This window comes from Schistocerca americana, chromosome 4 (assembly GCF_021461395.2).
Source record: "Schistocerca americana isolate TAMUIC-IGC-003095 chromosome 4, iqSchAmer2.1, whole genome shotgun sequence".
NCBI classification, from domain to species: domain Eukaryota; kingdom Metazoa; phylum Arthropoda; class Insecta; order Orthoptera; family Acrididae; genus Schistocerca; species Schistocerca americana.
Window position 1 is genome coordinate 283,403,481 of NC_060122.1, and position 12,757 is coordinate 283,416,237.

The 12,757-nt window shown below is 41.8% G+C and overlaps 1 protein-coding gene across 3 annotated transcripts in view; it reads right to left on the bottom strand.

Annotated features, from left to right (window-relative positions):
• LOC124613990 overlaps positions 1–12,757 on the bottom strand; it is a 129,068-nt gene that overhangs the window by 88,358 nt on the left and 27,953 nt on the right. For all 3 annotated transcript variants that reach the window (XM_047142780.1, XM_047142781.1, XM_047142782.1), the window contains exon 3: positions 3,048–3,164. In XM_047142780.1, coding sequence (XP_046998736.1) covers positions 3,048–3,164 — 117 coding nt within the window. The remainder of the gene's footprint in view (positions 1–3,047; positions 3,165–12,757) is intronic.

Consider the following 12,757-nt stretch of genomic DNA (forward strand, 5'->3'; position numbering starts at 1 on the left):
TGGTCAGGAGAGAACATGGGGAAGAGGACAAGTAGGGGAGATGTAACTTATGGCAGAGAGAAGCGACGTGGAGCCCAACCAGTAAAACCACCACATGGTGGGCGGCAGGTAGGCTAGAAGAATAGAATAGGACGTGTGCGCAGGTGAAAAGCAGATAGTGATGGCATAGGACACGACAAGCTGGGACCACTAAATCGAAAGGGGAGGGATCCCAGCATCAACCAGAAGACTATCAACAGCGCTAATGTGAAAGGCACCATAGGATAAATGGATACCACATCGGTGAACCGGATGAAAGGTGAACAATGTCGAAGAGGCAGCTGATCCATAAACTTGACAACTACAGTCCAGACAACAGAGAACTAATGTCCAGTAAATGTGAAGAAGGGTTGAACGATTTGTTCCCCAAGAGGTGTAGGCAAAGGAGCAAAGGACACTGAGTTTAAGAAAACAACCAACCTTCAGATAACAGATATGGAGCAACCAACTAAGCTTGCATTCAAAATGAAGACCTAAGAAATTGAACTGATGGGCCATGGTCATGTGTTGGGTGTAGAGGTAGAGCTCTGGATGAGGATGGCAATAGTATGGTGACAGAAATGGACCACCGTTGACTTAAGGGGAGAGAATTGAAAACAGTGTGAGACTGTCCACATGGAAGTGTGCCGGATGGCATCCTGGAGCTGTCATTCTGCATAGGCCACTGAGTGGGAGCTATCCCAAATACAGAAATGATCCACAACAAGGCAGGGGTGAGCAATGTTCTGGCAGATGCCACAAGTCCATTAACAGTGTTGAGAAATACGGAGCTCTGTGGAATGTCATTCCCTGGGTCTGCAGAGAGCTGACAACAGTGCCCACCTGAACTCTGAATGACTGGTGGAACAGAAAGTGGTGAACAAAACTCAGGAGGCGGCCCCAAAGACTCCATTCAGGGAGTGTAAGCAGGACATGATAGCACAAAGACCATCCCTCCCAAAAGCTGCAGTGATAAGGTCCCGAGATTCAAGGACCCAATTAAGCCGACAAGCCACCATCCATTCTCGTAACTTGCAGGGGACATTGGTCAGCCTGACTGGGCAGTAACTTTCAAGAGACGATGGATCCTTGCCAGGCTTAATGACAGGAACCACAATACTGTCTCTGCATAGAGAGGGGAAAATGGCTTTGAGCCAAATAAGGTTAAACACCTGGAGGAGATGTTGTCATTGTGGAGGATTGAGCTGTTGAAACAATTGGTTGTGGATAGAATCAGGGGCAGGAGCGGACTCATGGGGAGCAGAGACAGCAAGAAGAAGCTCCCATTCATTAAAAGGTTCATTGCAGGATTCCACCCGACAATGGGTAAAACGTGATCAGGAAGCTTCAGCCCACTATTTCCACAGGACAAAAGCAGCTGGATAGAGTTGCGAGTTGTTCTGTGAGAAGTGATGGATCTGTACGAAGGCCACATGGAAGGGCAAGGCCCAGAATGTAAGACTGCCGCTGACAATCTCAGAGGGTGCAGAGGGAGTCCACACCCATGATGAAGGGACAGAAGAACCTAGACAGGAGACAAAGCATTCCAAACACACCTGCTTGCTCTGTTTGATTAAGTAATGAGATTTGGCATGAAGAAATTTAAAGATAATAAGACCGGCAGAGAATGGGTGCTGCTTAAGATGTGGCAAAGCATGAAGACAATCACAGATACAGTGGCAATGGCCATGCTCCACCACGGAACTGGTCGATGGTGAATGGGGCCTGACAAGCAGGGAGAAGGTGAATTTTTGAAATAGAACAAGATCTAAAGCCAACAGATTCTCCTGGTTTCTTTCAAAATGCCCAGGGAAGCATATTATGAGAAACCAATCAGTGACTTATGTCCAACATTTTTTACTCTTTGCTTCCTTGATTTTTGCTGGAAGGTCATCATAAAGGAAACCAACTCTAAATAATGAAAAGTGTGATGTCACCCACATGAGTACTAAATGGAATATGCTAAATTACAGTTACATGATAAACCACACAAATCTAAAGGTGTCAATTCCACTACATGCTTAGGGATTATGATTAGGAATAATGTGAATTAGAACAATCACACAGATAATGTAGGGAAAGCTGTCACTCACTGGAAGAACACTCAGAAGAAGCAAAAGGTCTATTAAAGACACTACCTACACTACACTTACCCATGCTCTTCTGGAGTACTGCTGCACAATGTAGGATCCACATCATACAGGACTGAAGGAGGACATCAAAAGAGTTCGGAGAAGAGCAGGTCGTTTTGTATTATCATGAAACGGGGGAGGGGAGCACCAGGGCTATGATACGTGAGTTAGGGTGACAATCATTTAAAAAATGTTATTTTCAATGTTACAGGATCTTTTCACGAAATTTCAGTAACTAACTTTCTTCTCTGAATGCGAAAATATTTTGTTAGTGCACACCTACATAAGGAGAAATGATCATTGCAATAAAATAAGAGAAATCAGGGCTTGCACTGAAAGATTTATGACTTCATTTTTCCCACGCACTGTTCAAGAGTGAAACGCAACAGAAACAGCTTGAAGTTGGTTGGATGAAACCTCTGCCAGGCTGTTAAGCCGTTAACTCTGAATTGCAGAGTGTTGATGTACATGTAGATGTAGATGCAGTTCAAGTTGCATGACTAATACCTTTGTCTGAAAGGTAATCCCATTCAGCTTTGTATCGTCAGTTCTTAAAATGTTAAATATTAATACTGATATTCAGAAATTAAACTTATCAAAGGTCTGTTTGCAGAATATCCACAAACTGAACTCCAGTGATATACTGAACGAAACTTGTTTTCCTTGAAAGTGGTTGTTGGTGGGCATCTGCAAGAAGAATTTCTTTCATGTACAAATTTATTCAAGAAAGGGAAAACTATGGCCATGAGAAGAAAAGAATTTCCCAATGCCAAATGCTCTCACTCATGGCATTTCTTCAGAAATATCATTTCACACAAATTCTCACATTGCTTCAATTGGTCTATCTGTTTCATCCAATAATCCTATACTTGAAAATAGTTAAAAACATTTATGTACCCAACCAGAGTGGTCACTTCTTTACTTTGATCAGTTTCTTCATCATCAGAGTCACTTGTTTCTACCAGCTGATAGCTCCAAAAATGGTCAGCTTGATTCACAGCTCGACGCAGCTCCCTGAAAAAGAAAACTTTCATACAGAATAAAATTTGATTTCATTCATACATATTAAACAGAATGTAATGGTGAAGGATGAGTTCACCTCTAGACTACAAGTGCAATACTGCACACAGTATCTCAATCATAATATGACACTGTTCTCATGATTTGCAATGCAAGTAATTTTTTGTCCATATAGCAAGCCATTAGTATTTGCTAACATAATGTCATATCAGTGTATTCTTCACTCAATCATACACTTCCAAACGGAAGCAAATCCAAAGTTTAGGTGAGCTGAAGTCTAATATTACCACTGTCAAAAGACATACAGCGGAATCCTGAATAAGGCATTCAACTTATTTTCTGAACATTCAGAAAGTTACAGTAAATGCTTTTTAAAGGACAGCCTTGGTCTTAGGGTCTATTCTGAGTGCGGGCAGATCATTTGTACTGTCAGGGTTGTGTGCAGAACAGTTGACACCACATTAAACGCTACAAATTTTAAAAGTCAGTGCTTACTGAACGCAACTTCACCAGCAAGGATGGATTTATTTTTATGAAAATAAAAGTAACAAACTTCAAAATGCCATTTTCATGTTAGTAGAGCATTCACTCAGATTACCGACTTTGGCAAAACTATGTTGGCATATTCAGATCTTATCCATTACACTTCAAAGTACCATGGCTATGTGTGCAAAATGGCATGCATAATGGTATTGCACACAATGATCGTTTTACCTTTTACATGCCTATACTATGTTATGCATGTTCATGGAATTTCTATTTATTATGTGTGACGAATTACTGTACACATGAACAAGATGCTGTGATGTGTAGTGCATAAGATCCGAAGATGGCAACATAGTTTTTCCCAAACTGGTAACCTAAGTGGTCTTCTAAAGTGATCATGGCATTTTGAAGTTTGTTATTTCTGTTTTGATATTTAAACTGCCCCCACACTGGAATAATGTCACGCACATACAAGATTTATCTTTGATGAGACAAAAATCTTGTCCTATGGAACAATCTATTTGGCTTCGTTATCATGGAAACTACTGCAATGAGACTGGGTGACAACTTTCACTGGGACATCATTGTACCCTTAGCAGTACATGTAAGTGGGTGTTTGATGCTGAGAGGCTATAAGGGAATACATTGAGTGGAACGTTTTTCAATGAGATCAGTGGCACTCCTCTGCGGACATTCTCATAATCTCCTGGACTTTATTTTAACTCCTATACCTTTGCATTACAGAACCATGATGTAAGTTATAAGCCTGTTGCATATAAAATACAACAGCACTTCCATTGTCTTTGGTAGTATGCGTTAGTTTCTGTATTTGAGGTGATATAATCTGATCCCTGACAGTTGCAGTGGGGTGGGAACAGTAGTTTCCGGGGCTTTCTCAACCAATAATGTAATGCAATTTTGTGAATGTCTCCATTTTGTTGTTTTCAGAGCTCTGTAGACAGCTACTGTTTTGACCTGCAGCTGTCAGAACTTTTCAGATGAAAGCTGGCAAAGGGGATGTGAGCTGTCAGGGATCTACTTACATCGTCTCAATTATAAGCCTTTATATGATGCCACAACAGTATATATCCACCAGCTCTTACACATAAAATATCATCATTACATCAGTTACAATAGTCAGCTTGGTACAATAATCATGTAGAGGACTCAAGTTTAAAAGAATAGCTGACCATGCACTGGACACGTATGTACCCAGTAGAACAGTTCATAATGGGAGGTAACCCCCATGGTATACAATCACTGTAAAGAAACTTCCAAATAAACAGAGATTAGCATATGGCTGTCAAGGGAGCAATGTGTGATGCCTTCAGTGACTACCATAGCAGAACATTGTCAAGTAATCTTTCATAGAACCCAAAGAAATTCTGGTTGTGTGTAAAGATGTGGCACATAGACAGGAACTGAAATTAAGGGCAGCAAAGCAAAAGCTGAAATGCTTAACTCCATTTTCAAACGTTTTACCAAGGAAAACCCAGGGAATTGCCCAATTTAATCCTCATACCACTAAAAATATGAATGAAATAAATATTAGTGTCAGTGATGTTGAGAAACAGATGATATTTTTGAAGAAGAAGCTGAGTAGCACCGTGTTGTAGTGGTTATGAAATTACACTGTTGCATGGAGGGTCATGAGTTCAAAACTCACTTGGACTGTACAATTTTAATTTCTATATTCGATTCAAGTACATTCTAGAAGTATCCACAAATGTCAAGAATCATTGTACTGGAATGTTCTGTAGTTGTATATACAGGGTGGTCCATTGATCGTGACCGGGCCAAATATCTAACGAAATAAGCATCAAACAAAAAAACTACAAAGAATGAAACTTGTCTAGCCTGAAGGCGAAAACCAGATGGCGCTATGGTTGGCCCGCTAGATGGCGCTGCCATAGGTCAAATGGATATCAACTGCATTTTTTAAAATAGGAGCCCCCATTTTTTATTACATATTCGTGCAGTACGTAAAGAAATAGGAATGTTTTAGTTGGACCACTTTTTTCGCTTTGTGATAGACGGCATTGTAATAGTCACAAACATATGGCTCACAATTTTAGACAAACAGTTGGTAACAGGTAGGTTTTTTAAATTAAAATACAGAATGTTGGTACATTTGAACATTTTATTTCGGTTGTGCCAATGTGATACATGTACCTTTGTGAACTTATCATTTCTGAGAATGCATGCTGTTACAGCGTGATTACCTGTAAATACCACATTAATGCAATAAATGCTCAAAATGATGTCTGTCAACCTCAATCCATTTGGCAATATGTGTAACAACACTCCTCCCAACAGTGAGTAGTTCGCCTTCCGTAATGTTCGCACATGCATTGACAATGAGCTGACGCATGTTGTCAGGCATTGTCAGTGGATCATGACAGCAAATATCCTTCAACTTTCCCCACAGAAAGAAATCCGGGGACATCAGATCCGGTGAACGTGCAGGCCATGGTATGGTGCTTTGACGACCAATCCTCCTGTCATGAAATATGCTATTCAATACTGCTTCACCCACACGCGAGCTATGTGCCGGACATCCATCATGTTGGAAATACATTGCCATTCTGTCATGCAGTGAAACATCTTGTAGAAACATCGGTAGAACATTACGTAGGAAATCAGCATATATTGCACTATTTAGATTGCCATCGATAAAATTGGGGCCAATTAACCTTCCTCCCATAATGCCGCACCATACATTAACCCACCAAGGTTGCTGATGTTCTACTTGTCGCAGCCATCGTGGATTTTCCATTGCCCAATACTGCATGTTATTCCGGTTTACGTTACCGCTGTTGGTGAATGACGCTTCGTCGCTAAATAGAATGCATGCAAAAAATCTGTCATCATCCCGTAATTTCTCTTGTGTTCAGTGGCAGAACTGTACACAACGTTCAAAGTCGTCACCATGCAATTCCTGGTGCATAGAAATATGATACGGGTGCAATCAATGTTGATGTAGCATTCTCAACACCGACGTTTTTGAGATTCCCGATTCTCACGCAATTTGTCTGCTACTGATATGTGGATTAGCCACGACAGCATCTAAAACACCTACTTAGGCATCACCATTTGTTGCAGGTCGTGGTTGACGTTTCACGTGTGGCTGAACACTTCCTGTTTCCTTAAATAACGTAAATATCCAGCGAATGGTCCAGACACTTGGATGATGTCGTCCAGGATACCGAGCAGCATACATAGCACACGCCCGTAGGGCATTTTGATCACAATAGCCATACATCAACACGATATCGACCTTTTCCGCAATTGGTAAACAGTCCATTTTAACACGGGTAATGTATCGCGAAGCAAATACCATCAGAACTGACGGAATGTTACGTGATACCACGTACTTTTATGTTTGTGACTATTACAGCACCATCTACTACAAAGTGAAAAAAGTGTCCAACTATAACATTCATATTTGTTTACATACTACATGAATATGTAATAAAAAATGGAGGTTCCTATTTTTAAAAAATGCATTTGATATCCGTTTGACCTATGGCAGCACCATCTAGCAGGCCAACCATAGCGCCATCTGGTTTCCCCAGCTAGACGAGTTTCGTTCTCTGTAGTTTTTTTGTTTGATGCTTATTTCGTGAGATATTTGGCCCGGTCACTATCAATGGACCATCCTGTATACTGTATGTGTTTTGGCCAGAGGAAGTTTGCTCCGCAGTCTTGTATGTGCAAATGCTGAATAAACCTTCATTAAGTGAAGTTAGTGTTCGTCATTCATCTAATTACACCCTATTCTATGTGACATTATTCTGGTGCAGACGCTGGGTATTGGAACTTGTGATAGCCCACATTGTCGATGACACAGTGGATCACATCAGGCCGCAACAGAGCCGCCATTTACGTGGCGAGTAACCCGAGTTGGAGCCATATTCAACAGATCGCAATCTATCGGAGACAGAAGAAGAAGAAGAGGACATTACAATGACAGCAACTGTGTGCCACCCCATGAGACATCCTTCCGAGTTCTCTGGTGATGATGGCCAAGATCCAAATAAGTGGCTGAAGGTATATGAGCGTATAGCAAAATTTAACAAGTGGGATGACACCGTGTGTTTGGCTAACGTATTTTTCTACTTGGAGGGAACTGCCAAGCAATGGTACGAGAACAAAGGAGCAATTCACAAGCTGAGAAGTATTCCAGGTGGAACTGCACAAGTACTTCAGTGACACACAAGCACAGAAGTGCAAGGCTGAAGAGAAATTAAAGTGCAGGGCACAGCGTCCAGGAGAAACTATACAGCATACTACATTCAAGACATCTTGGAGCTGCGTAAAATAGTGTTCTCAGAGATATTTGATGAACATATAAAAAGACTGAGGGCCATTTGTAAGTGTCTCCAACAAGGCAGACTGAAACTTAATCCAAGAAAGTGTCTCTTTGGAACAAAAGGAATCACAATACTTGGCCACCTTGTGTCAAACGCAGGTGTGAGGCCAGACCCAGAAAAGGTGAGGTCTATAATGTAATTTCTTATTCCTAAAAGTATTAGAGATGTGAGAAGCTTCCTCGGATTATGTTCTTATTACTGTCATTTTATCAAACACTTTTGTATCAAAGCCAGGACATGCCAAGAGTTGTTAAAAGCTGATGCTAAATTTATCTGGGGTGGTGCTCAACAAGATTCTTTCGATGTGCTGCGAAAAGCTCTGGCGACTGACCCTGTACTTGGTCTGTATGATGAGAAAGCACCTACACAACTACACACAGATGCCAGGGGATATGGGATCAGTGCTGTTCTGGTGCAAATTTCGGATGGAAAAGAGAAGGTTATAGCCTATGCTTTTAGGACACTTACAAAAGCCGAGAGAAACTACTCAACTACAGAAAGAGACCGTCTTGCTGTGATCCGAGCCATGTGCAAATTTCGACAGTATCTCTATGGAAGGCCATTCACAGTCGTTACAGACCACCATTCACTTTGAAACTTCCTGGCAAATTAAAACTGTGTGCCAGACCGAGACTCGAGCTCGGGACCGACGGGTCGTGAGTCGTGCTTGGGTAGCTCAGTTAGTAGAGCACTTGCCCACGCAAGGCAAAGGTCCCGAGTTTGAGTCTCAGTCCAGCACACAGTTTTAATCTGCCACGAAGTTTCATAACAGCACACACTCCGCTGTATAGTGAAAATCTCATTCTGGAAACATCCCCCAGGCTGTGGCTAAGCCATGTCTCCGCAATATCCTTTCTTTCAGAAGTGCTAGTTCTGCAAGGTTCGCAGAAGAGCTTCTGTGCAGATTGGAAGATAGGAGACAAGGTACTGACAGAACTGAAGCTGTGAGGATGGGTCGTGAGTGGTGCTTGGGTAGCTCAGTTGGTAGAGCACTAGCCGCAAAAGGCAAAGGTTCTGAGTTTGAGTCTAGGTCCGGCAAACAGTTTTAATCGGCCAGGGAGTTTCATAACAGTGCACACTCGGCTGCAGAGTGAAAATCTCATTCTTGACCATTCACTTTGTTGGCTGACAGGTCTTAAGGATCCAACAGGACAACTCGCCAGGTGGGCACTATGTCTTCAAGAGTATGACATTTCCATAGTGTACGAAAGTGAAAGAAAACACCAAGATGCTAACTGTCTCTCAAGAAACCCTGTGCAAGACCCTCAAGACTTTGATGAAGATAGTGACTGTCTCGCTGCACTCCAGGATCTCTCTGCTGAGCAGGAGGAGGACACCAAGATATGTCAAATTATGCTCACCTTAAATCAGTCAGAGGATGTGACTTAAATCAGTCAGAGGATGTGAAAGGACAATTTACAGTAGTTAATGGATTACTTTGCAAGAAAAATTTTGATCCGTTTGGAAAGAGGTGGCTACCAGTAATTCCTAAACACATGTGCTTAGATGTTCTACAGAAATTCCATGACACACCTGAAGCCAAACATTTAGGATTTATTAAGACCTATGATAGAATCGATTTTTCTGGCCAGGTTTATTTAGGAGTGTCCGTCACTATGTGTCGCACTGTAGAGAGTGCCAGAGGAGAAAGGCAGTTCTTCAGAAACTACCTGGCCAACTCATGCCAATTCCACCAGCCAAAACGCCTTTCCAGTGTGTTGGAATTGACCTCCTCGGATGATTTACAGCTTCTGCTAGTGGCAATAGATGGGTTATTGTTTGCACTGATTATCTGACATGCTATGCCATTACAAAAGCCGTGAAAACAGCAGAAGTGTCTGAGGTAGCCAAATTCATCATGGAAGACATTGTATTAAAACACGGTGCCCCAAGGTTGTTAATTACGGATCGAGGGAAAGTTTTTCAATCGAATCTTGTGACGGAGATAAACTGTCAGTGCAACATTACTCAACACGACAACTCCTACCATCCACAAACAAACGGGCTTACTGAATGCCTTAATAAGACATTGGCCAACATGCTATCAATGTTTGTTAATGCTGAGCAGAGCAACTGGGATGAGGTACTACCTTTCGTGACATTTGCCTACAACACTGCCAAACAAGACACCACAGGATTTACGCCAGATGCCTGGGCCTGAGGTGACTACAACAATGGGTACTGTGTTTCCATTACATCCTGATGACGTGGACAACGACTACATCGACCAGGTGTTAACCAGAGCTGAGGAAGCTCGGCAGTTAGCTCGACTCCGCATGCTGCAGGCTCAAGAAAACGATTGCCAAAGCTATGACACGAGCCACCGCCCTGTTGTCCACCAGCCTAATGACCTCGTCTGGATCTTCACTCCTGTTCGGCAGGTTGGTCTCTCTGAGAAGCTCCTCAGGTACTACTTCGGACCATATAAGGTTGTAAGACAGTTGTCTGATGTTACTTATGAAGTTGAAGATTTCGCAAGACGATGAAAGATCAGAGATACAGTCCACGTCCTTCGAATGAAGCCCCACAAGGATCCTGCCACTCACGGTAAATTCGAAGCTCCAACAACAGGCAAGAAGCGGTAAGGTGATGAAGAGCATAGCAGCAAAAGAAGTTCTAAGAAGATCACCGTCAGGGCGAGCATCAGTCATCGGGAGTCGGAGAATGACCGATGACTCATTCCCGGACTAGGGCAACGTAACACTGAGATGCTGTTCTCTTAAGCAGGGAGCAATGTCGCAGAAGAAGTTGAGTAGCACCATGGTGTAGTGGTTATGATGCTAAGCTGTTGCATGGAGGGTTGTGAGTTCAAAACTCACCTGGACTATACAACGTTAATTTCTATATTTGGTTCAAGTACATTATAGAAGTATCCACAAATGTCACGACTCATTGTACTGGAATGTTCTGTGGCTGTATATATACTATAATGTGTTCTGGCTGGAGGCAGTTCACTCCACGCTCTTGTATGTGCAAATGCTGAATAAACCTTCATTACGTGAAGTTAGTGTTCGTCATTCATCTAATTACACCTTCTTCTATGTGACAATATCATTAAAACTGAACAAAGTTTCAAGTCCCGTTGGAATCCCTGTCAGATTATATACTGAATTTTCAACTGAGTTAGGCCCTCTTCTAACTGTAATCTATGATAGATCCATCGAACAAAAAACCATGCCCAGTTCTTGGAAAAAGACACAGGTCACCACCGTCTACAAGAAGGGTAGTAGAAGTGATTCACAAAACTACCATCCAACATTCTTGACGCTGATTTGTTGTAGAATCTTAGAACATATTCTAAATCTACATCTAAGTGATTACTGTGCTATTCACAATAAAGTGCCTGGCAGAGGGTTCAATGAACCACCTTCAAGCTGTCTCTCTACTGCTCCAGTCTCGAATGGCCCGCAGGAAAAACAAGCACTTAAATTTTTCTGTGCAAGCCCAGATTTCTCTTATTTCATCATGATGATCATTTTTCCCTATGTAGGTGGGTGCCAACAGAATGTTTTTGCAATCGGAGGAGAAAACTGCTGATTGAAATTTCATGAAAAGATCTCATCCCAAAAAAAGCCTTTGTTTTAATGACTGCCACTCCAATTCATGTATCATGTCTGTGGCACTATCGTCCCTATTTCACGATAGTACAAAATGAGCCGCATTCCTTTGAACTTTTTCAATGTCACCTGTCAGTCCCACCTGATGCAGATTCTACACCACACAGCAATACTCCAGAATAAGGTGGACAAGTGTGGTGTAAGCAGTCTCTTTAGTAGACGTGTTGCATCTTCTAAGTGTTCTGCCAATGAATCACAGACTTTGGTTTGCTCTACCCACAACATTATCTATGTGATTGTTCCAATTTGTAATTGTAATCCCTAAGTATTTAGTTGAATTTACAGCCTTCAGGTTTGTGTGACTTACCGCATAATCGAAATTTAGCGGATTTCTTTTAGCTCTCATGTGAATAACTTCACACTTTTCTTTATTCAGGGTCAATTTCCACTTTTTGCACCATACAGATAATTATCTAAATCATTTTGCAATTTGTTTTGGTCATCTGATTACTTAACAAGACGGTAAATGACAGCATCCTCTGCAAACAATCTAATAGGGCTACTCTGATTGTATCCTATGTCATTAATATAGATCAGGAACAACAGAGGGCCAATAACACTTCCTTGGGGAATGCCGGATATTACTTCAGTTTTACTCGATGACTTTCCATCTATTACTACTAACTGTGACCTTTCTGACAGGAAATCACGAATCCAGTCGCACAACTGAGGTGATATTCCATAAGCAAACAGTTTGGTTCGAAGACGATTGTGAGGAACAGTGTCAAAAGCTTTCTGAGCTCAAACATAATGTGGTATCTTGAATAGAATGACCTCCTCCATGCCAACCAGCATGGAGTTCAAAACCTCAATCATGTGAAACCTGACCCACACTTTTCACACATGACGTAATGAAAGTTTTGGTTCAAGGCAATAAGGTAGATGCTGTATTTCTTAATTTCTGTACAGCATTTGACTCGGTACCACATTTACGGTTACTGACAAAAGTATGACCATATGGGGTATCGAGTAAAACTTGTGACCGGACTGCAGACATTTTGGTAGGGAGGACACAACATGTTATCTTGCATGGAGAGTGGTCATCAGATGAAGAAGTAACTTTGGATGTGCCCGAGGAGATTAGATTAGATTAGAGCAGATTCAGTTTTTG